We start from the raw sequence: 23,560 nt of genomic DNA, 5'->3' as shown, positions 1-23,560 counted from the left end.
CTGGGAGGAGGATGGGAGTGACTGATAATGGGGATGGGGCTTCTTTTGGGGGTGATGGAATGTTCTGGAATTAGATGGTGGTGGCCAGCACAACATAGTAAATATACTAAAAACCACAGGATTGTACACCTTAAAATGTTACACACATTTTACTACATGTTAAAAAATTCACAAGAAATCCAGAACCTGCCTGCCTTTCATCATTTCCAGCTGCTTGTGGCCGCAGTCCTGTCATTGCCTGCCCGGGGCAGGGCGTCCCCCCTGGTCTCTGCGCCCCTGCCCACCTGTTTCCAGGTCTCCACACCGAGAGGGGAAGGGTCTCCCTTCCCCTCTCTGCCCACAGCCCTCCAGGGTCCCACCCTCCCTCCTGGGGTAAAAGTCCAACTCCTCCCCAAGGCCCTGCATGACCTGCCCCGTCCCCTCCCTGCCCTCTCCTCCTCCCTCTCGCTCCAGACGCAGGGGCCTCCTGGCTGTTCCTCCAGCTCACCAGGCACAGTCCTGCCCCAGGGCCTTTGCACGGGTCCACAGCGTGGAGCACCAGCTCTGCCCGGGTGTGTCCGTGCCCCCATCAGGCCCTTGCTGACACGTCAGCCCTGGGCTCAAGCTGCCCTCTCCCAAGGCCCACGCCACCCTTCACACCGTGACGGCCACATGCACTTACACTCTTGTCGTCCGGTCCCTGACACACAGAAGCTCCTCAAGGGCAGGTTTGGGCTCTAGCCTCCCTCGTCCCCGGCTGCCCGGGATGGGGGTCTTCCCCGGGCTTGGGCGGAGGGCCTGGGGTGCGCCGCCACTTGTGGGCAGCTGCTGACTGCAGGGGGCCTCACCGCCCTTCCTTCTCAAGGCCCCTGGGGCCCCCGGGCCCACCCAGTGTCACAACCCCTCTGGTCCAGGCTGCTTTCCTCCCTGGGGCCTCCTGCCCCCCTCTTCTCCGCTCCTTCCTGGAAGCCGCTGTGTCCTCCCTGCCTCACCCTTGGCTGTTGCTGTCACTAATTCCCTTCCCCCGCCAGTCCAGGAGCAATGGAAACAAATCCTGCCACACCACACCTGGCCCTCCCCACGCACAGGGCGCTGGGCCGGCAGTGTCCCTGCTGGCCCCGGAAGCCCATCTGTCAGGCAGAGGTGCCGCCCCCTCTACCCCGGGCCAGGCCTCGCTATGTGCTCAGACCACCACCCCCGGGCCCACCCTCCACTTCCCAACAGAACCAGCCTGGCTGCGAGGACTGGCCTGGATCACGGGGCCATGAATTCAGGGACCCCGGCGCCCCCTGCTGACCGCCTCTGAGTGGCCCCCGCAGCCTCTCCCCCAGAGCCAGCCACTCCCCACCGGTTTGTGACATTCAGGCCGCTCTGGGGTCCCGGTGTGTGCAGACTCCAGACGGATCGAGAGACAGGCAGCCCCAGCTGGGCACGACCCACATGGTTTAATGACGGTGACGCTGAATTCCAGGAGGAGCGAGGTTCACCTGCGCCAGGCACCTGCACCCAGCCCTGCCATGGCGCAGGCCGACGACGCGCGTTTCATCGTTTCGTGCCCGTCTGCGCTCCCAGGCTCGGGGCCTACAAGCAGAGCCAGGGCAGGGTGCGGTAGACACAGGACTGCTCTCTTATTAAAAAAAAAAACAACAAAACTCAAACAAACAAAAATAAGATCTGGACCCATCGGAATACACACATCTATGTACACTGTCCCTGCTCGTCCCCGCCCGTCCCCAGCAAGCAGCCGGGATGGGCCGGGAGGCGGGGCCCACCCTTCCCCAAGTTCATGCAGGCTCGGCCGCCTGCCCCTCTGAAGGAGAAGACCTTAAGAGCTGTGACCTCTGTCTCCCCCAGGGGTAGGGGTGGGCCACTGCTCTCCCCCAGCAAGCCTTAACATTTTGGGGACTGATTTACAAAAACACAGAAACAAATCCAAAGGAAAGTCACAGATACACAGATACACATGCACACGTGTGGCTGGCTGAGCGGAGCACAGGGCTCTCACAACCGGAGGAGCCGGGGCTCCGGCAGAGCCGGGGTGACCGGTGGGGCTCTGCGGGGCCTCCCCTGGCCACACTGGACCCCCGCCCCGCCCAGGCCTGCTCTGCCCAGGCCACGTCCATCAATGTCCTCCGGCCTGGGAAGGGGAGAGGGAGGGAGAGGAGGAGAGGCAGGGTGGCTGCTCAGGCCCCTGGCCACACACCGGCCCCACCTCCCTCCTCCGTCTTCTCCAGGTGCAGCCGAGAACAGGGCAGAGGAGAACGACGAGGTGGGCCCAGGGTCGGGGGAGCTCAGGAAGCTTCTGGGGGAACCCTCAGGTGCCCCCTCCCCCGGCTGAAGGCGCAGATGGACAGGACCCACTAGGGTGGCCTGGAGGCGGAAGGGGCTGGGGAGGAGGGCTGGGCACCCACACGACCTGACCCGCAGGGTCAATTCTGCCCTCAGGTTACCCTGACCGGCCGCCCAGCAAGCCGCAAGAACCACAGTCGGCTGTGACCCCGTGAGCGACAAGGACAGTCGGGGCGAGCCATGATGGCGAACAGGTCCCACATCAGTCTCCCTCAGACAGCAAGTCCGCCTCAAGGTGACCTCCTTTGGCGTGTGGCCTGCTCCCAACGCCGTGCCCCTGAAAGAGCCACCGGCCGGCTGCTGGGGCAGGGAGAGCAGAGGGGGCTGCAAAGAAACCTCTCGAGTGGGGACGTCGTTTCGATCCATGGGCCGACCCGAGCCGCCATCCTGCCGGGCCCTCCCCCGGCCAACCGGCCTGGTGTCCAGCTGTCTGTCCCGTAGCAGGTGTGGGCAGCAGTGAGCACGAGCTTCCGGGCAGAGCACGAAGCCCCAGCGAGGCGGTGACGGACACGGACGGAAGCAGGCGGCGTCCAGGAGGCGTCCATCCCGCTCCGAGCACAGCCGTCCGAGCCGGGGCCACCCAGGGTGGAGGGATCCGGAGGCCCCACTCCTGCTGGTGCCCGAGCCCGGCCCCGCCCCAAACACCGGCTGACAGGGTTCACAATCAGGCTTTAATAAGAACCTTCAGGGTCTCTCCAGGCCCGGCTCCCGCCCCACCCTGGCTGCCTGTCTTCCTCTGGGGCCCGTGTTCGGGGGAGGGGAGGGTCCATGCACGCTGAGAGGTGGCGCTCTGCGACCAGGACGGCACGGCCACGGGTTTACCGGATCCTGGTGAAGAGGTTGAGGACGGACACGGATTCCTGCAGGGCACACAGGAGCGACGCTGAGCCCTTGGTCCGGTGACCTCCCGCAGGGGCCGGCTGCGGGGCTGGGCCGCTGGGCTGGGCGCCAGCTGCTGGGGCACCGGAAGGAAGTTCTGCCTGGAGGGACCCTGAGGCTCCGGGCCTGAGGAGGGGCCTGTGCGGGCACCTTGCGCGGCGAGTGCCCCAGGATGTGCAGGGACACCAGGTGATGCAGGAGGAGGAGAGGGGGTGTGGGGATCCCGGGGAGGGCACAGCTGACGGGGTGACGGGCTGGCTGAGCGGCGGGGACGGGGGAGGAGGCCCCAGGACAGGCTGAGGGCACACACGTGGGGGAACATCTGGCGCTGATACCGACCCACTTTACCTTTGTCGAACGGGTTTTGCTAAAGACATTCCAGAACCTCAGGGTTTCATCTCCAGCACCAGTGACTATGGCCTCTCCGTCAGGGGACATGGCCTGCGGGAGAAGAGAGACCCCCGCTGTCCTTGTGGCCTACGGGCAAAGCCGTGAGATGCCACGCCCCACCACAACAAGGCACCCCCTTGTTGGCCAATGGCTTCCTGCCCCAGCAGGGGTCCCACTCTGTGCAATTGGGCAAAGGATTTGCTGGTTTAAGCACAAAACTTTTTTCTAGAAAGAACCAAAATATTGAAGAGTGAGTGGATTTGGGGAGGGGCTCCTTTCTCCAGACACGTGCAAATGGTTATTTGGTGAAACATCTAGAGATGATCTGAGCAGCTGGATGTGGGTTATTCGTGGCATCTTCTATTTTTATGTGGAAACAAATACCTGGAGGTTATAAAGGCGGGCAGAGCTGCCCCCGCTCACAGGGCGGGGGCGGGGCGTTGGGGAAACAGACTCAGAGCGATGGTGCTGCACCCTGCCGTTCAGCCCCAGAGCCCGAAGCTGGGCCAGATGGAGGAACCGGGCCCGGCTGGGGAGACTCACCAGGTAGAGGACCCGGTAGGAGTGCCCGGTCAGCTTGGCCACCTGTGTCAGGGATGGGTATTTCCAGACGAGGATCTGGTTCTGCGAGTAGCCGTGCGTGCTCACCTAGGGGACAGAGAGAACGCTGTCAGAGCCTGGGGCTCCCCTCCAGTGACCCCAGGGCGCAGACCGCCCCCCCCCCGCCCCGACACACCCACCGAGGCACAAGGACACCAAGGCCCGCCCGCAGGGTGCAGAGACCACAGGTGTCAGCCCTCAGCCCCACACCCTGGTCGTATGACTGGCTCAAGACAGAGAAACACACTGCACATGAGAGCCCTCGGGCCTCTCCTGCGGTCACTGGGCACACGCACCAGGTCAGCTTCTGCCAGACCTGGACGGCCGGGGCCTGGCCTCCTGCGCCCCGCACTCACCAGCTCATTGGCGTGCTTGGACCAGGCGAGGTTGCACACCTGGGAGCCGGTGTCGATGCACTGCAGCGGCTGCCCCGTGAGCGTGTTCCAGAAGCGGATGCAGCGGTCGGCTGTGCCGCCGCCGGATGCCAGCAGCCCGTGCTGGTGCGGGGACCAGGCGATGGCCTTCACAGCCGCCAGGTGCTCTGTGTACTGCTGCACGGGGCTCAGGCTTGAGTGGTTCCAGACCAGCAGCTGCGGGGATGGGGCCGTGAGGCCCAGGCAGCTCGTCCCCCAAGGGAAGGCAGGGCCCATCCTGGCCTCCTTCGGGGTGCACCCCTGTCACCCATCACCCCTGCTCCACGGCAGGGGGGCCGGCGGGGAGGGAGGGAGGGCAGGGGCTGGGCCTACCTTGTTGTCGTTGCCCCCTGAGGCGAGCAGCTGGTGGTCCGTGGACCACTTGAGCCCACACACCTCCTGCCGGTGGCCCTGCAGCCGCCGCTCTGACTGCAAGGGCGGCGTGCGGATGTCCCTCTGCAGGATCATGCGGTCCCGGCTCCCGGACGAGAGCTGGTCGGCGTTCCAGGCCAGCGCCCCTGCGGCCGGGCAGAGGGTGGGATGACGACGCGACCCGGCCCCTCGGGACCCACCCATCCCCGGGCCCCGAGCGGCTCCTCACCAACGCGCGCTGTGTGGCCTTCCAGCATGGACAGCTTCTTCCCTGCGGCCGCATCCCAGATCTGCACGAAGCCCTTGTGTGTGCCGACGGCCACCAGGTTCCCCTAGGATGACGACGTGGGCGAGAGCGGGCATCAGGCCCCTGTGTGGGGACCCCTTGCTCGGGCGGCTGGGGAGCTCCCCTCACCTCCCCGCAGCAGAGCCTTGGGCCCACTTCTTTCAAGGTCTCTAACGCGCGCCCCTTCGGACACCCCTCCTAGGAACTTTCTGGGCAGATGGTAGTACAGAGAGCGGGACTGTTAAAATCCATGCAACGTGCCCCAAGATCCTCATGCTTCAACGTGTGGAGCAAGCCTGCCCCAGAGTCTCTGTCACTCCAATCATCTCTACCAGGCTGGGGACAGCTGGGGGCACAGGTGTCACTGGGGCTTGGACAAGTGACCACAAGGCCAGATTCTGGCTCCTCTGGGTCTCCAAGGCCCCCAACACTGCGGAGGGCCCCTCCAGTGAGGTCCGGTCGACCTTCCTTGGGCCAACCCTGCCCAGCGGGGTGATGGGGCTAGTGTACTGACCCTCTCAGACCAGCCCACGGAGGTCACCGAGTCCCCTTCCACGGAGAGGTCACAGAGCCGGGTCACCTGGCGGAAGGGGGAGCAGTTGGTGCCCACTGCTCCTTCAAGGCCCAGACTGTCCACTCATCCATCTTGTTGTTCACCCATTCATTCATTCATTCACACCTCAGGCCCGGGGGCACTAGCGTCAGTGCTGGGACCCAGCAGAAGGCGGCTGGGGGGCTCGGGAAGCCACAGGCCGGGAGGGGACACACCCAAGCACAGGGATGCTGACGGCACAGAGCCTGGAGGGATGCGGGCATCACGCCCGGGGCGGGGGTGGGGGGTGGGGGGTGGGGAGTCCCTGCAGCGGGTGTCGGCCACAGGCTGCCGGGTGTGTGTGTGTGTGTGTGTGTGTGTGTGTGCGTGTGCGCGTGTGCGTGTGTCAGGGCCGGCCTCCCTGTGCTGGCTTCGCTCGCCTTCTCTGAACCCACTTGCATCTGGTTTTGTCCCTCAAACACCCCACCTGCAGGGTCTTTGTGCCCTGCAGACCCTGAGCCCATGTGTGTCCAGCAGCCACTCCGAGACATTTACTGCTGGGCGGGGGACACTGCACTCAGTCGGGCCCAGACACCGCGCCTCTTCTGCTGGCACGGGCGGAGGCTGGAGCTCAGGCCGGGGAGCAAGGACTCCTGACTCTCGGAAGCCAGCCCAGGGCAGGGACGGGCGTGGGCCTCCGCTCACCCCTGCTGACCGACCCCAGGAGAGTCTGCACACTGAGGAGACAGACCTGGGAGGAGCGGGTGGCCGGGAGCTGCCCCAGGCTCTGGAGGCCCCCGGCAACACTCCCACCCTTCACACAGGCCCTGGCCCGGCTCGGCTGCCGCCCCGCAGCCCGCGTGCGTGCGCACAGGCTCAGCGGCGCCCACCTGGCTGGTGCAGGCGCTCCACAGGTACACGCAGGTCCCCAGCCCCACGCTGAGCACGTTGAGGGATGACCAGTCCACCAGGTTCAGGTAGAAGTCGTCCTGCAGCTCGGGCGCGTCCAGGACCTTGAAGGGGATCTTGGAGATCTTGCGGGTGGGTTTCCGTGGTGACCGCAGTAACTTCTGACTGCAGAGAGAGACCGAGGCAGAGATTTGGCAACAACTGCACAGAACTGCAGAGACGCCGTCTCCTCCCGGTGGCGCTGGGAGGCTGCGTCATTTCCCGCTTGTCCCGACTCTGTCACTGTGTGATCCCAAACCCGTGGGTGACCCCACGGCCACCGACCCCTCCACCACTGGATGTTCAGCCACCCTGAGCTCCGACAGCCCCATCTTCCCCTCTGCCCAGCACCTCCTGCAGGACCCCTCCTGGGCTCCCAGCACCTGGTCTGGGCCTGCAGCCAAGTCCCCAATGAGGGGGGTCCTCTGGGCCACCCCGTACCCCGTACACAGCTCTAGAACTGATGGCAGCTCCCGGGCCCTGCCCGGCTGCCCCCCAGCCCCACCCCTGGCCAGTGCAGGTCTGGACTCACCTCTTGTTGCTGACGGGGGACAGGGAGTAGGGAGACACGTCATTGCCATCGTCGGGGCTGGAGCGCTTGGCGCTGAGGGAATACTGGGGGCAGGGGACACCCACTGAGTGGATGCTGGTGGCCTGTGCCCGAGTCCAGGGGGCGCCGAAACTGGGAGGGGCTCTGACTAGAGATGCGCGTCCTGGGCAAACCAAGCCTCGCACCCAAGGCGTCCTCCTGCAGGGCTGCTGGCATCAGCCTGTCTCTCCAGCCCCCGTGCAGCCACCAGCCCCTCAGCCCAGAGTCTCCTGAGGGACCCAAGCCAGGCCTTCTGGCGCTGCCCCGGGGCCCAAACGGGGAGGTGGGCTGCGGGGCGGCTCAGGCTGAGGCCCCGCCCCTCCGCCCTGCAGGCGGCACCAGTCCCAGGTCCCTCCAACCCACAGGCCGCGCAGGAGCGCGACAGGCCTGGTGCGAGGCATGGGGTTAAGCGGTCCCCCGTGCCTCTGGGATTCCAGCCCCCCGGGCAGGGCTGAGATGGGAGGAGATGCCCGCGGAGGCTGAGACCGGAGGCCGGGGGCAGCCAGCGGGGCTCACCGTGAAGAGGCCCTTCCTCTCAGGCGTGGAGGGCTGCAGCCTGCGGTCCTCCGTCTGCGGGTCCTGCACCTTCTCGATGCCGGCACCGAGCAGTTCGTTCTTCAGCAGAGCCGAGTAGGCCAGGCCGTCTGTGGGCACCAAGCTCCGTGAGGCCGGGCTGGGGGGGTGGGGCGGAGGGGGCAGGGGGCGGGGGGGGCCTGAGTCCCGACCTTTGCCGTTGTCCGAGGTGGCGTCCTTGGCTTTCCGGTTTTGGCTGGGAGATTTCTCATTTTCCTGTGGGACAGGGAGGGGAAGGAGGTAGGGCTGAGTGGGAAGGGCCCGGCCCGTGCCCCAAGGCTGCGCGGTCAGGGTCCCTCTCCCGAGCCCCCTCACGTTGATCCTGTGGAAATTCACGCTCCAGTTGGCGCCGGCTCTGGAGGGGATGAAGCGGTCCCCGTGCTTGCTCGGGGAGGACACGGGGGAGTTGGCGGGTGTCAGGGTTCGCCGCATCTCTGCAACCTGGAAAGACGGCAGGGCGGGCTGGGTGCCTCAGAGCCCCCAGAGCGCCCCAAGGCCAGCCTCTCCTCCCCGACTGAGGCCCCGCCCACTGTGCCTCCTCGCCCTTGGCCTCTGGCCACTGAACGAGGGTTTGATCTTGGTAGTGACCCACGTGCTGGAACCTGCTAGAGGCACCACGTCTGGAGCTCAGTTCGTCCGTCCGGCTCTGTGGGTGGGAAGAGGCCGGGGAGCGAAAGCCCGACCATGGACACCGCCAGGTGCTGAGATCCGTTTCTCAGCAGTCACCGAAGGACGGGAACGTTGACAGCACAGAACAAAGAGCATCTGTCCCCCGACACTGAGAGCCTGTCGTCCTGCCAGCCCCATTCCCCGCACACAAGGCTATTCCCCCATCAGACCACGACCCAACCCCAGAACCAGGCAGTGGGAATGTCCCAGGAATGTCCCTCTTTCTACAAGGGATCTGCTGTAGGTTGAACTGTGTCCCCCAAAAGGATATGCTGAAGTCCCGAACCCTGATACTTGCGATGTGACCTTAATTAGAAATAGGGGTTTTGCACGTATCATCAAGTTGAGACGAGGTCATATTGGAGCAGGGTGGCCCTAAATCTAAGGCCTGGTGTTCTCAGAAGAGACAGAGACACCGGTACACAGAGGGAGGGGGGACGTGAAGATGAGGCAGAGACTGGAGAGTGGGTCTGTAAGCCTAGGACTGCCGGCAACACCAGAATCTGGAAGAGGCAGGAAGGACCCCGCCCTGGACGGCCCAGCGCGGAGCTGAGAGCGCTGAGAACCGGCAGGCGCAGCCTGCAACGTGTCGGGAGCCCAGGACAGAGAAACACAACACGGCGGAGGGGGTGGCGATGCAGTAAAGAGCAAAACAGGGCCCTCCCGTGCCACCATCGCTCCTCTGCCCTGGCTGCCCACGAGGATGAGGGGTCTGTGGCCCCGGCAGTGGAGGGCAGCGCAGGGAGGTGCTGGGGGATCTCACACCTGGCGTGGCTGTGCCGCCGCGGGGGAGGACGTGTCTGTCACCCGTCGGCACCTCTGTTCTCCGAGGGCCAAAGCCCAGCAGCTGCCTGCCCCCCACCCCGCGCCCCCCAAGTCTCCCCGGCGCTGGCGGGGCAGCCCTGGGCACTCACGCACGGCATCGTATTCTCGTTCTGGATGACGATCTGCCGGAGCAGGCGCCGCTCGTAGTCCTGGTCCATGGCGGCCGTCAGCCTGGGCGGGGAGGGCACGAGAGGTCAGTGCCGGCGTGCAGCGGTCCCCACCGCCGCCTGGCGAGCACAGGGCACTCCTCGGGGACGGCCGAGTCCCCTGCCAGGTGGGGGCCCTTCCCTCCCAGGAGCCCAGCGGGACGTGACGGGGACAAACGGGGCTCCTCTCTGGTTGTTCCGCAGGAACCTTCCACGGGGCCCGCACGCCTTTGTCCTGGTTCTGGCCGGTCGCCCACTTACCGCAGGCCCCCCCATCCCACACAGGCACCCATCTCGTCGCCTTCCTGCTTCAGACGCTCTAGGCCGTGAGCCGCCCCCGGGACCTCGTCCTCGCCCCTTAGCTCCTCAGGCCCCGTGAGGGAGGCGGGGCGGCCCGTCAGTCGCCTGCCTGTCCCTTCGCGGGGGTCCGCGGAGCGGACCGGGCGCCAGGCCTGCCGGGGCGGGGGACGGCGGCCTCCAGCGGACACGCCCCCGCCCAGCTCCCACCAGCTCCCCGATCGCCTGGGGAGGCCTCTGAGGAAGAGGAGCGCGAGTGCCGCAGCGAGGGGATGCCGAGGGGCATTCCAGAGAGGGAAGAGCAGGCCTGAGGCCGGAGGGCTGTGCGCCTGCCAGGACAGGGCGGAGGCCAGCGGACGCCTCAGAGGGCAGGGTACCCTTCCCGGGGGACGGCAGGCCAGAGTCCAGGGATGCCTGAGGCTCCGGGGGGGGGGGGGGGCGGGGGGCGGCGCCGAGGGGGCCCCCGAGCACAGCCTCCCACCCCGCGCCTGCTCTGCCCCCACCCCCGCGGCCTCGCGCCATCACGGTCACCCTACGCTTCCGGCTGCGGCCCGAGGGCTGGACGGGGCAGTGCTGGCTAGTTCCGGCCCCCGAGCCTCCAGGCCGGCACCGCTCTGACAGTAGACCAAGTATCAAGCATTCGAAAAGTGAAGGCTGGCCAGAAATTAAGTTTACGAATACAAATTCCTAGGTGTAGTACCCTGGGGAAGTCCACACTTGCCTTTAAAAAAAATTATGGTAAAATACACGTAACATAAAATTCACCATCTTCACCATTTTTAGGTGCACAGTTCAGCGGCATTCAGTCCATTCACGTTGTTGGGCAACCATCCCCACCACCCACCTCTAGAACTTCCTCGTCTTCCCAAACCGAAACCCTGTCCCCATGAAACATTCCCTCCCCATCCCCTTGCCCCTGTTAGCTCCTCAAGAAATCAAATACACACAGCCACGTGACCCAGCAACTCCACTTTGAGATATACAGCCCGGAGAAAGGAAACAGACCCACACAGAAGCTAATGTTCAAATGCTCTTACCAGTACTATTTACAAAAGCTAAAAAGAGAAACAACCCAAGTGTCACCCACAGTGAACGGACAGACAAGCCATGCTCCATCCCCACCCTGGAATATTCCTCAGCCTTAAAAAGAAAGGAGATTCTGACACCTGCTACACCATGGATGAACCTTGAGGACATCATGCTCAGTGAAATAAGCCAGACACAAAAGGCCACATACTGTGTGATTCCACTCATGAGAGGTCCCAGAGCTGTCAAGTCCGTACAGACAGAAAGTAAACCAGGGCTTCCCTGGTGGCGCAGTGGTTGAGAATCTGCCTGCCAATGCAGGGGACACGGGTTCGAGCCCCGGTCTGGGAAGATCCCACATGCCGCGGAGCAACTGGGCCCGTGAGCCACAATTATTGAGCCTGCGCGTCTGGAGCCTGTGCTCCGCAACAAGAGAGGCCGCGATGGTGAGAGGCCCGCGCACCGCGATGAAGAGTGGACCCGCTCGCCGCAACTAGAGAAAGCCCTCGCACAGAAACGAAGACCCAACACAACCAAAAATAAATAAATTAAAAAAAAAAAAAAAAAAAAAAAGAAAGTAAACCAGAGAGAACGTTTGCCCTTAAAAAAAAAAAAAAAAGACACCTGAGGAAAGTCCAGCGCTCGCGTCTCTCTGTGTGACCAGGAGACTATGAGACACTCAGGCCGATCTGCTGAAGTGCTACTTTCATGCCCCCAAATGGCCTCTCCGAGCTCCTGGGCCTAACCCTGGGCTGAAGCACCGGCATGAGCCGGTCAGGTCCTTGTCCCTCGCCGGGATTATGTGATGCACAGGGCTGCCTTGGTGTGGCTTCGGCCCAAAGCCAGATGCTCGGCCGAAGCGGAGCCAGTCGGGTTAGAGCCCACGGGACAGTAACGCAGCCACTGGTCACCTCAGCGTGCCTATCTTACGCCGTGTTCCCTCCACGTGGCCCCGTGAACTGGATGCCTGCACCCCCTTGCAAAGATGAGGCTGTCGAAGCTGGGCAAGGGGTCAGGTGGGGGAAGAGACAGGGCTCCTGCCTGGACGCCCACCCGCCCCCATGCCCATGGCCCTCCCTCCACTCAGCCTGGGGCCCTTCTGAGCCCGTGCTGGCCCAGAGCCACCCATGCCCTGTCATCGACAGACAGCGGGCTTCCTGCTTCGGTGAGAAGCAGGGTTGCAACACCTCCGCCCCCCCCAACCCCCTCATTTCAGGTAAACCTTTGGGAGCAGGCACCCCCTTGTTGGCCAACGGCTTCCTGCCCCAGCAGGCGTCCCTAGACACATTTTGTCCATTCTGGCCCCAGAACATAGTCTCTGAAATGACAGACGGCTGTCTCCGTCTCTGGCCTTGCCCTCCCCCTCCCCACGCGCCCACCCAGAGCCCCCCCGCAAGCCCTCACCACACCCGACGGCTCCTGGGCAGCAGGGCCATAGCGGGACACAAAGGCGCCCATCTGAGCAGCTGGCCTGGGGGGAGACACCCATTCAGGGGACCGTTTCCCAAGGGTGGACCCGGCCGTCTCGCTGACCACAGTGCCAGGCCAAGTGCAAGCCAGAACCAAGCCCCAGCAGGACCGGCGTCTACGGCGACTGAGGGGCCCGTGAACGGGCTTCGAGTGGGGCCGGACACCAGGAAGAGCCGTCACGGCCCTGTTCTAGCGGCTCCAGAGTTGGGCCAGTTGGCTGTCCCTGCTCTGCAGACACGGAAATGAGGCTCAGAGAGCCTGGCTAACTTCCTGGCCCGACGTGTGTGGTCAACCGCGGCAGCCCTGACCAGGGCCTCGTGTGCCGCCCGCCGGGCAGTGAGCCCTCGGGAGAGCAGGTGCAGGCGCACTCGGCCGTGCGCTCGGCGGCACCACCTCCAGGGCCCCCACTGCTGGGCTACAGCTCGGGGCCGGCGGGGCCCAGGGGAACGAGGGGCCTCATCATCAGCCCTCTAAGCCTCTCGGTCCACATGAGCTCATTTCCGACGGAAACCACGGCCCCTCCGTTCACAGACCAAAGCCACCGTGCCAACGCCCCCAGCGGCTCCCTGCGTGGTCGGACGGCAGGGCCCAGACAGCAGCTTGGACGCCGCCCGCACGCCAGAACCTAAGCAGAGCGCAAAGCACCGCGGTCATCTCGGAGCACACGCAGCGGGAGACTGGTTTCCTGGGATGCGCAAAGAAGCTGCTCCTAAGACGCCAAGTGGCCTTGCGCCCGGGGTGCGCTGAATCCGAGCCCAGCGAGCACGCCCAGAGTGGCGCGCCCCACCCCATCTGCCGGCGACATCCCAACGGGACACTCTGCAGAAGCCCGTGCAGCCGGCGGACGTCTCACTGCTGACAGATGTGTGTGTTGAGGGTCAGGGAGGTTCCTAGTCCCCAACCTCTGGGTATGTTCCCTTATACAGCAGAACAGGCTTTGCAGATGGGGTTAAGGCCCCTGGCATGGGGATGTCCCGGGGGGCCCAGTGGAGGCGGAGGGTCAGAGGCAGAGAGAGACGGGAGATGCTGCACTGCTGGATACGATAGAGATACGAGGATAGAGGACGGGGCCGCGAGCCAGGGAGGCGGCGCCTCTAGGAGCTAGAAAAGGCGGGAACAGATGCTTCCCTGGAGCCTCTGGAAGGACTAGCACTGCCCAGGCCTGGATTTTAGCCCCGCGAGGCCCGAGCCAGTCTCCTGACTTCCAGGACTGTGTGAATAAATTTCTGTTGTTTTAAGCCACGGAGTTGGTAGTAATTTGTTACAACAACTGCAGGACACGCACACACTAGGGGCAGGCGGAGGAAGGTAGAGCACCGAGACCACCTTTGCTGATCTTTAGGGGGAGGTGGCTGCCGAGAGGGTGTCCTCAACGGGGGCCCTCAGAGGCCTGCTCTCTGCCCCAGCCCGTGCGGCTCACGCGTCTGTCGGAGAGTCTTCATTCACCCCACCGATCCCATGTTTTCTGAGCACCCCCGGGCCTGGGGCAGGTGCTGGGCTGGATCAGGCAGCGAGGACACAGTCCCACCGTGCTGAGCTCCCTGCCTAGCGGGGCGGTGAGCCAGAGACAAGTCACCAGGGGAAGAGGAGCCATGCCGGTGGCAGCGCGCCCCAGCGGCCAGCTGTCTACGGAGGGGCAAGGCGGACGCGAGGTCCAGATTGGGCAGTGGGTGAGTGTGTGGGGCCGTCAGATGCCAGCATCCAGCCCAGGATGGTGTCTCCGAGACCCGACCCCTCGCAGAGGGACTCGCGGAGGCACGGGCACGGGTGCAGGGGCTCCAGGACCAACGCCTTCTCAAGCTCTGCCCTTGTAGATGCAGATGACGCGCCCCACCATGGACGCTGCCCTCTTCTCTAAAGTGACAAGCCGGCGCCCTCAGGGGCACCCGCCCCGCACACCCAGGCTGTCTCGGTGAGGAGGTAGACAGACGCCAAGGGCCTCAACCAAGATCTCTGGAGGAGAGCGGTAACTCGCAGCATTGGTCGGCCGCAGTCACACCCAAACCACGTGATGCTGGCGACAAAACCGGGCTGAGCCCCCACTCCAGCCCATTCTCAGAGCCGAGGGCCTGCGCCTCCGCCAGGCTGCAAGCGGCCTATTCTAGAGAGTGGAGGTGGCATCCGAGAGAGTCCTCGGTCCCAGGACCTCGGGGACGCCCGCCCACCTCCTCTAAGACTGCTGCTTGCCGCACTGCAGAAGACCAGAAGAGCCCGAAGCCCTGAGAGAAAAGGCTGATAAATTCACGTGTGGAGAAATGAAAAGTGTCTGCAAGCAAACACACCACAAACACAGTTTTCTAAAAAAAGAACGACATAACAGGGAAAAGTACCTGCCACCCTCAGGACAGACCAAAGCGGCAGAGGATACAAACGGTTCCCGGAAAAAGAGGCTCGGCTGCACGCGCGGCCAGAGGGCTGCGAACCCAGCCCAGAGCCCGCTCCCCCCATCCCCGCGCAACTCCACGATCAGATGACGCACCCTCGCACCCACGCTTGGCAGGAGCCGGAATTTGGCAACTGCTTTCAGAATCTAAAAACGCACATCCTCTCTGACTTCTAAGAATTTACCCTTAGAAACTCTGGCGCGTGTGGGCAAAACCCTGCGTACGGAGACTTCTCCGCAGGCTGCTTAGGAAAGCAGGGGACGAGAGACGTCTACAGACCAGACGTCTACCTGCAGGGTGTGGCCCATCTCCCCACAGGAGGCACTGCAGTAAAAGGGGGGCGGGTCTCTGGGACCCAGTGCACGTGACAACATGCTGTGTAGAACAAGCCATTTCTGGAAGGTTTGGGAAGGTCGGCTGGGGAAGAGGAACTAGAGGACGGGGTCAGGAGAGGAAGGAAGCCCTGGTCCCCCTGCCTTGTCACTCTGTGCTTCTTGGATTCTGCATCATGGGAACTTGCCGGCCATCCAAAGAAACGAGCAGCCGGGGAGAGCGGGGACCATGCATGCCCCGGCTCGAGACCAGAAGAGTTTGGGCAGCAGGGGCATGGCTGGCTGTGCAGGGGAACGCTCTGCCACCTTTGCTGTGTATCTGCAAAGTTTCCTAGTAAAAGGCAGAGACAGAGTAGTGACTTTTCTGTTGAAAAGAAGTTCCGAGCACAGAGGATCTGCAAGGCGGCTGAGAAAGGCTCCCCCAGGCTGCAGGGGGTTTAGAGCTGCCTCGGGAGACAGAGCGGGGTTAGGAAGCAATGAGAGCCTGCTCAGAGGGGCCAGAACCCTGGCCCTAGAGACGCTCTGCCCAGGAGCCGGCACCTGCAGGCTGGTGTCCGTGGTCTGCGAGGTGGGCTGGGGTCCTCAGTCGCTGGCTCTGCAGGGCACTGTCACTGGGAGGCTCGCCCACCCGCCAAGCCAGCCCTGAAGGTGCGTCTCCTCTTTACCCCTCGTGGCCCCCAGAATGAAGAGCCAGGCGGCCCACACCTTCTCTCATTGCTTCAGACTAGCCTTCAGTCTCCGAGCCTCAGCCTAGTCCTCTGGGAAATGGGCATGATCCTGGTCACTTGAAGGGACAGGATGAGGTCCCTACAAGGCTAGGAGGAGGGCCTGCACGTGTCACAGACCGCCTGACCCCTCAGGGCTGCCCTCCTGTGCGCGCCCCACGTTCAACCCCGGCCCCGGTCCTCTCCGAGAGTGAGGCTGACTCACGCTGGATGAAGAGGTCCCAGTGACAGAGCAGGGCCCTTGCTTTCAAGCCAGCTGCTCAACAGCTGGCTGCCCCTCCTGAGGAGGCCTTCCCTGCGGCTCCTCGATACCCCTGACCTTGCTCGGCCCTACAGCGTGCCAGGGTTCCAGGCACCAGGTACTCAGCAGGATGGTTCACTGTCAGTACAACCCAGGGGTCCTCACCAGGGTGGTTCTGCCCCCAGGGGACACTGGGCCAGGTCTGGGGATGTCTGTGGTTGTCATGACTGTGGGTGCCCGGGACGCTGCTCTACGTCCCAGCGCCTGGGATGCGCCCCACCCCCGCCCCCGGAGAATGACCCGACCCCTGTGTCCGCAGTGCTGGGGGGAGGGCCCTGTAGGGCCAGGCCAGGGAGGCTCCCTGGTGAGTGAGATGATGGGGCACGGGCTGGCCCTGGGGTTAGCAGGGACCAAGGGGCCTGAAGATAAGCTAGTGCCCCAGCCCTGTGAGCCCTCCTTCCCGCTGGAGCCAGAGGCGGCTGGGGTCCCACGTGAGAAACAACACCAAGAGCAAGCTTTCACCTCAAGTCACTAACAGCCCCCAGGTGCGGGCAGGAACCGGCCCTCCCTCCCCCAGCCCACAGAGGAGGAAAGGTCAGACAGGGGCACGTGGGGCAGGACCCATGACAGCGCAGCCCCTCTGACTGTCACTGTCAAGGCCTCCCCGGGGGGCGTGCGGTGCAGAGGGCGGCACGAGGGCAGCATCCTGGGCACACCCTCCACTAGTTCACGCCAGGCCCAGCCAGCACGGCTTCCAGAAGTGCTCAAACTGCAAGTCCCTCAAGGCCGTGCTTATCTTTAAAACCGGTCCTGCAGTTCTCCTGCTGTGAGCCTCGGAGGCCAAGGAGATACCGTGTGACGTGGTTCATGACTCAGTACTCGAGGCTGAGCACGGTCTGCGTGTGGCATGTGGCCGCCTGCCTGCCTGCCCGCCTGCCCGCCTGCCCGTGGCACCGCTGACATCTGGGCCGTCCTGGGCGCTGCGGGGTGTGGAACAGCCTCCCTGGCCCCCACCTGCTCGATGTCAGGGGAGACTCCCTCCGAGTTGTGTGGATCACAGATGTCCCCATACGTAGCCCAGTGTCCCCTGGGGGGGGCGGGGTGCAGGATCACCCCGAGCGAGGGTAACTCTGGCCTCTGGGGGGGCTGGTCACACCAGCTCCCCACACGGGGCACAGGGAAGGGAGGGGAAGAAAGCATGCCAGCAGGAGCCTGGGGACACCGCCCTGCCAGGTCCAATGTGGGCACTGCGTCCCCGGCAGACGGGGCACTGCCCTGGCCCTGTGGGGAGACCGTCAGAACACAGGTGAGGACAGTGAGAGCGGTGACATGAAGGCCACCTGTGCCTCTCCAGCAGCCAGCACAGCGCCAGGCAGTCCAGGCGCTTGACTCAACTCGGTCCCCAGCTGCCATCCTACCTCCATTCCACAAAACCGGGGCTCGGGCGGCTGGGGGGCGGTCCAGCTCCATCCCGCCCGCCCCCACCTGCCCACTGCTGCTCGGGCTCCGCAGTGAGAGGCTCCCCAGGCCAGCACCAGCAGGCCAGCCGTCTAAAGCTCCAAGGCCCACTCAGGACGGGTCATCACGGCCACGTGTGCCTCGTCGCCGGCCTGCTCCAGCAGGAGCCATCCAATTAGGGATCACGGTGACAAACGGCTGGGGCTCCCTGAAAACCGTCATCTCGGGGCACAGGCTTTCAACGGGCAACGGGCCCAACACCTCGGGGAAGCGCCCTCCTTCCCGGAAGCGTGCAGGCGGAAGAACCTGGAGACCGGGGCTGGCTCTGGTGCCCGTCCCCGGCTTCCTGACTACCAGCCCCCGAGAAAGGCGGGGGGCTGGTCGTCTTCTTCCAGCCGGTCTCTGAGGGGTTGGGGGAGAAGTCCCACATGAGAGACCCAACCAGAAAATGGGGGCCGCCCACTCTTCTGCTCCAGTCAGAGTCTGGCTCTGCCTCTTCTTCCTGGGCCCAGGCAGGCAGGCCGGCCTGGCGGCCCCCTCCCCACACGATCGCCAACCAGTCCCAGCAGGGTGGATGAGAAAGGGCGGGCTGCAGACAGGGACAGACCTGCTCTGAGTCCTGGCTTCACCCCTCCCTGGCTGCATGGCTCTGGGCAAGCAACTTCCCCTCTCTGAACCTCAGTCTCTTCAGCTCAAAGATGGGGGTAATGGGATAACACCGCACAGGTTGCGGTGACCTGGGCGCAGCTTCCGTGAAGCAGCAGGTAGAGGGCCTGACCCAAAGGAGACGCTAGGAAATGGGGGCTGGTCTCACGGGCTCAGTGACAGGCGCACAACAGATCCCAGACGCCCCTGCCTCCTGCTCCACTGCGCGGTGATGTGGGCTGTGCGGCACGGGAGGTATCCTGGTGGCCACAGCTGTGGGCCAGGTGACCAGGCAGGGCCCCATCTTCTCCCACGCTGCCCCCGAAGGTGACAAGGACTGGTCTCCCCTTGGAGGAGGGAGGACCGTCCTGAGGACGTGGGAGGAGCAGGGTTGTGGGCTGTGGTTGTACAAGGCTAGGACCTGGGCTCCTGTGAAGGGAGTGGTCTCCCCCTGCAGGGGGAACACAACGATCTAGCGGCCCCTTATGCCTAGGGACAGCAAAGGACAAGGCTGGGAACGGCCAGAGTCAGAAAGGACTGTGCCCGGCACTGGACGGGGGACAGCGCACCTTCCCGAGTGGCCGAAGGGAACCGCTAGGAGAGGGAGGCCTGGTGGCGGAGCCCTGAGGAGCATCTCCCTTTTGTTCGTTTGCTCATTCATTCATTCATTCACTCAGCTGAGGCTACTGCCCATCTGTGTGCAGGCAGGTGCAGGAGCTGCAAAGCAGGGAGCCAGAGTCACGTCCCACCCCCGGGCTCACAGCCTCAAGGAGAGGAGAATCCCGTCAACACCTCTTTTCTCCGTGACAACACCCCCAAGAGCACACTGCTGGCAGCAGGGCACCTCCACCCCATGTGAGATTGCTGCTCGAAACCTCAGAAATGATGCCTGAAGCGCAGTTTCTCATCCCCCCACCTCTCAGCACACGAAGCACCCACTCCCGTCTGACTTGGTGAAACGTTCAGACCGTAAGGGCGTCTGGGTCTGCAGCAACCCAGAGGATGCAAACCCCACGCAAAGGAAGAACAACTTGGGGGCCACACAACTGTGATTTATGTCGGAAGCCTGACTCTCAAGGCTGGATGTCCCATCAGGACCCCAGAGCCCTTGCACATCTCTGCGTCCGCTTGCACACCTGCAGGGACAGGGATCTCACCCCCTCACAGGCAGCCTTGAGCAACAGAAAGTGCTTCCTCAATCTGTCTCACCGCAGTTCCCACCCATGGGTCCTGGGGGGCGGTGGCAGAAGGAAAAGCCTAGTGTGTTTTGGGCAGCCCTGGCACTGCTGACACTCAGGCGGGGTCCTGCTCTGCGGCGGGCCGTCCTGGGCACTGTGGGGGGTTGAGCAGCTTCCCTGGCCCCGCCCCCTGGATGTCCCACCCCCAGGTTTGACAACCGCCTAAACCAGTGGAGACCCTCTGGTTTAGGGAACTCCTTAGGGGGACTAGTTGCTTACCCCCCCCCCCCGCCCCGGTTTGAAAGACTAGCACTGACCTCTCAGCTGCTCAGCCCTTCTGTAAGTGCAGAGAGACAGACAGACAGACATGCCCCAACCCCCATCTTTCCCTCCCCCCACCATCCTTCCACCTCTCCACCCAGCGGCCCCTCCTCACTGTGGGACCCAGTGCAACTACAGCCTGACCCCCTTCCTGCAGTGGCTGTCACGCCTGGCAGGGATGAGACCCTCCCTGATGGTCACAATGCAATGGTTCCTGGGCCCATTCTGATCTGGGGAAGGGCATGGGGGGTCTGGAAAGAATGGTTTGGGGAGGCTGGGGTGTAAGGAGCACACTGGGGGCAGGAAGAGGGAAAGGTGACAAGGCCAGAATGGCAGTCTCCTGGGCTGTGCCCTAGGGTGGCTGGTGGCAGGGAGGTGGGGAAGGGACGGGTGGAGGGGCTTGATGAGATGCGCCTTTGCAGGCCAGCGGTGGTGCACTGGGCAGAGCGGCAGGGAGCAGGGAGACGGGGCCTGCTTTCCCAGGTGAGAACGCAGATGGTCCTGAAAAGATGGGGGAACGGAAAGGAGGGGCCCAGGTGAGGCTGGGGGAAGCAGGGGAGGGGGGACGGGCAGGTCTGTGGAAAGAGCAACCTTTTCTGGACGCACCGCAGGACACCCAGGAGAGGATCGACTGGCTGCTGGCCGCGTGGGCCTGAAGTCAGGAGCCAGCTCTGGGCATCAGCAGCAAATGAGGACCGGAAGCTAAGGGCGAGGGGCAGGCCACCGAGGAGCGCATGCAGAGGCATCTGAGTCCCGATTAAACAGGAGGGCCGCCCCACAAGAAACCGTGCCCGGCTGTTCCTAGCAGCTCTATTCGCAATACGCAGAAGGGGCCAACGGCCCAAGGGCCCCCCAACTGGTGGACAGACAAACACAATATGGCCCATCCATACGACGGAATACTATCCAGCCACAAAAAAGGGAGGACACGCTGCAACGTGAACAAACCTTAAAGATGTGATGCTCAGTGAGAAAAGCCAAATATGAAAGGCCACATACTGTGTGATTCCATTTATATGAAACGCCCAGAACAGGCAAAGCCAGACAGAGTGGTTAGTGGTTGCCAGGGGCTGGGAAGGGGATGGGGAGTGACTGCTGATGGAGACGCTCTAAACTAGATGGTGGCGATGGCTGCACAACCTTGTAAATACACTGAAAACCTCCCAACTGTACAATTTAAATGAGTGAAGTGTGGAACACAACAATTACATCTGAGGAAAGCTGTTACCAACAAAAATAAATAAGATGATAAAAGGAGGGCGAGTGAAGGACGAAGGGGGAGGCACAGGAAGTCAGGCGAGTGGGTTCCACGTTCTACTTTCTTTTACGACTCGCAGTAGTCAGATGACTAAAGGAAGCAAGGCCGGGAAGGTGCACAGCACGTTCTCTCCTTCCATTCACACCTGAGGACACTGAGGCAGGAGACAGTAGTCACTCGCCAAGAACACAGGACATGGCGGTCAGGCGACCAGCGTCCCGTCGAGACTGTCAGTGCCACGTTCGGGGGGCTCCGGTTGCGCGCCTGTCCCCCGACTTAAACACTCCCTGCCTGCACCGGGCAGGCTCCGAAGCGGCCAAAGCCGGGGGGAGGCCAGTGCGGGGTGGGCAGGGCCGTGGTCAGTGGAGCCGACGAGCAAGAAGCCACTGGGGCCTGTGAGGGAGCAGAAGTCGGACCACAGGGAGCTCTTGGGGCGGAAGAGGGGGAGCCAAACACTCCCTTCCCGGCTCTGCAGGCCACCGGCTCCCGGTGCCAACCCCCAGGGCCGGCCAGGACCCCCGCACCCACTCAAGCCAGCATTCTACAGCCCCAGCCTCACCGGGCCCTGTGCAGGATCTGGGGATGGAGTCCCTGTACTCACAGGCCTCCTGGTCGGGACTCTAGTCCAAGGTCTCTCCCCCTCGGCACTGCGGACATTCAGGGCCAGATCATCCTCCGTGGGGGGCGTCCTGGGCGCTGCGGGGTGTGGAGCAGCCTCCCTGGCCCCCCCCCAAGTGTGACAACCACAGATGTCCCCAGCCATCACCCAGTGTCCCCAGTTGAGAGCCTCTGCTCTAGAAGAGAAGGATTACAAGAGTGCTGCAAGTTGGCTGCTTCCTTAAAGACCAAGTCCCTTGATGCTACCCGGAAGTCCCCAGGATCGACCCTCCAGACTGAATGACTTTGGATCCTCATCCGTCTCAGTAACACTGAGCGAAAGGTCCCACAACCAACCCCACTCTGGGCCTCCCCAAACTCAGAAGTCCTGGGTATACAAAACCTGCCCCAGTCAGAGGCCCCCAAAACTACGAATGGCAGGAGACAGAGGACCTGGTGTGAAAATCGATGCAGACCCGCTTCTGAAGACTCATCAGGCTCCGGGGTCCTCCTTGCCCAGCCCCAGACAGATAGCGACAGCCAGGGCACAGATTCTGAGACCGTCCTGGGAAATGGTCACGGTGGCACGCTGGCCAGCACAGTCACGTGAGATGTGGCCCCCAGCCACAGCAAAGCAACTGTCCTCTGAACCAAGACCTGTCCAAGGACCAGAGCCCCGGCGTTTGGAGGGGGAGTAGCCTGCATCCTTAACACAACCCTCTTGGAGCAATCCAACCTCACTCGCTATGCAAAGCACCGCTGGGCAGCCAGCACACCTGCTTCCACTCTCAGGTTCAGAAGAAAAGCCGGCTCAGCGTGGCCGAAACAGAAGGGGCCCTCGACATCAACAGTCACGACGGCCCACGAGACACTCTGCCCATAAATGGGCCAGGGGGACAACGTGTACCCACTCTGAGGACCGCACACTGCCTCCTCCCACCCAGGATCTCATCAGCTTCCAAGAGTGCAAATCCCGTCCGTCCCCACCTCCAGGAGGGACCAACCAACCTTCTTCATTTCAAAGGCATTCCCACCTGGCCCCGATCTGGAAGGTGGATCTGGCAGGCGCTGGCTGCATGAGGTCTGGGTGGACGGTTTTTCTTTAGATAAACTGTCCTTGTTCCAAGTATGCTAAGAAGTGGCGGGGACTGGGGTGCGGGGGGCGAGGAGAGTGGGCTGCAGCCTCACCAGCTAGAGGCATGAGGTCATCGCTTAGCGGACTGGGGGTGGGGGGATCTAGTTCCCAGTCTGAGAGGCACCTTGAACCAAGGGATGACTTGAGGGGAAAGAGAACAGGGAAAAACCAAACGGGTTTAGGCTGGACAGCTGCACAACAGTGGGACTCAGGCTTTGAATTGGGGGCAGGTCTGGACAGTGCAGGACCAATGGGAGGCGGGGGTCAGTTTTTAGCAGGGGAAAACGGCTGTGATGGCGTGACTGTGCCACACTTGCGGGATCCGGGGTGGCCGGGCTGGTGCTTGTTGGAAGACCCAGAATGGTCCCGGATTGGAGGGCAGTTGGGCACCACCAGGCGGTGTCAGATTTTGGGGAGGTCAGTGGCGAGATGGGAGCGCTGGATTCTGGGTGGGTCATGCCCAGAATGGGTCAAGCCGTAAGGGTGCGGGGAGCAGAAACCAGACGGGCTGGGAGCCAGTGGGGCACTTATGTATTCAAAACTCGTCGCCTAACTGCTTCCGTGTGCCAGGAGCAGAGAGGGGCGCGGTGAGCACAATGGGGAGCCCATTCGGGCAGGGTCTCCGCACCTCAGCCTGGCTGTTCCAGGGTCCACGAGCCTCAGATTGTATTTTATCCGGGCGGGGGGCGGGGGCTGGTCCGAGCCTGGGGGAGTTGTGACAGCTCAGGGCGGGGTTGGCGGGGGGGGCAGTTTCAATTTGGGCAGGCCCCAGCTGGATGGTGTGAACTTGGGAGACCCGGGGTTGACAGGCCAATGATGAAGAGCACAAATTAGGGCGTGGGCCTGCCGTTCTGGGGGACGGAGTGGGGAGTCCCCCGGTTTGGGGCGGGGAGCGGTCAGAGCTCAACCTGCTAATTACAAAAGGATAGGGACGCTGACCGCG

General features: G+C 63.3%; 3 protein-coding genes across 5 annotated transcripts in view; 1 reads left to right on the top strand and 2 right to left on the bottom strand.

The window, feature by feature from the left end:
• Positions 1-15,259, bottom strand: part of HMG20B (high mobility group 20B) — a 45,057-nt gene extending 29,798 nt beyond the window's left edge. The window contains exon 1 of the mRNA XM_068537303.1: positions 15,255-15,259. The gene's annotated coding sequence lies outside the window, so the exon portion shown is untranslated. The remainder of the gene's footprint in view (positions 1-15,254) is intronic.
• The window catches only part of DOHH (deoxyhypusine hydroxylase), a 98,260-nt gene that overhangs the window by 52,199 nt on the left and 22,501 nt on the right, over positions 1-23,560 (top strand). The window lies entirely within an intron of this gene.
• The window catches only part of FZR1 (fizzy and cell division cycle 20 related 1), a 30,186-nt gene continuing 6,747 nt past the window's right edge, over positions 122-23,560 (bottom strand). For 2 of the 3 annotated variants that reach the window (XM_068537298.1, XM_068537297.1), the window contains exons 2-14: positions 9,494-9,575; positions 8,226-8,351; positions 8,063-8,126; positions 7,854-7,981; positions 7,281-7,363; positions 6,691-6,874; positions 5,783-5,848; positions 5,212-5,314; positions 4,944-5,128; positions 4,554-4,787; positions 4,141-4,245; positions 3,547-3,648; positions 122-3,188 (exon numbers count right to left, since the gene is read on the bottom strand). In XM_068537298.1, coding sequence (XP_068393399.1) covers positions 3,147-3,188; positions 3,547-3,648; positions 4,141-4,245; positions 4,554-4,787; positions 4,944-5,128; positions 5,212-5,314; positions 5,783-5,848; positions 6,691-6,874; positions 7,281-7,363; positions 7,854-7,981; positions 8,063-8,126; positions 8,226-8,351; positions 9,494-9,562 — 1,491 coding nt within the window. In that variant the 5' untranslated portion in view covers positions 9,563-9,575 and the 3' untranslated portion in view covers positions 122-3,146. The remainder of the gene's footprint in view (positions 3,189-3,546; positions 3,649-4,140; positions 4,246-4,553; positions 4,788-4,943; positions 5,129-5,211; positions 5,315-5,782; positions 5,849-6,690; positions 6,875-7,280; positions 7,364-7,853; positions 7,982-8,062; positions 8,127-8,225; positions 8,352-9,493; positions 9,576-23,560) is intronic. The other variant, XM_068537299.1, reaches the window with a different exon arrangement.

Source organism: Eschrichtius robustus, chromosome 2 (assembly GCF_028021215.1).
Source record: "Eschrichtius robustus isolate mEscRob2 chromosome 2, mEscRob2.pri, whole genome shotgun sequence".
Taxonomy (NCBI): Eukaryota; Metazoa; Chordata; class Mammalia; order Artiodactyla; family Eschrichtiidae; genus Eschrichtius; species Eschrichtius robustus.
This window is presented reverse-complemented; position numbering and strand designations above follow the sequence as displayed.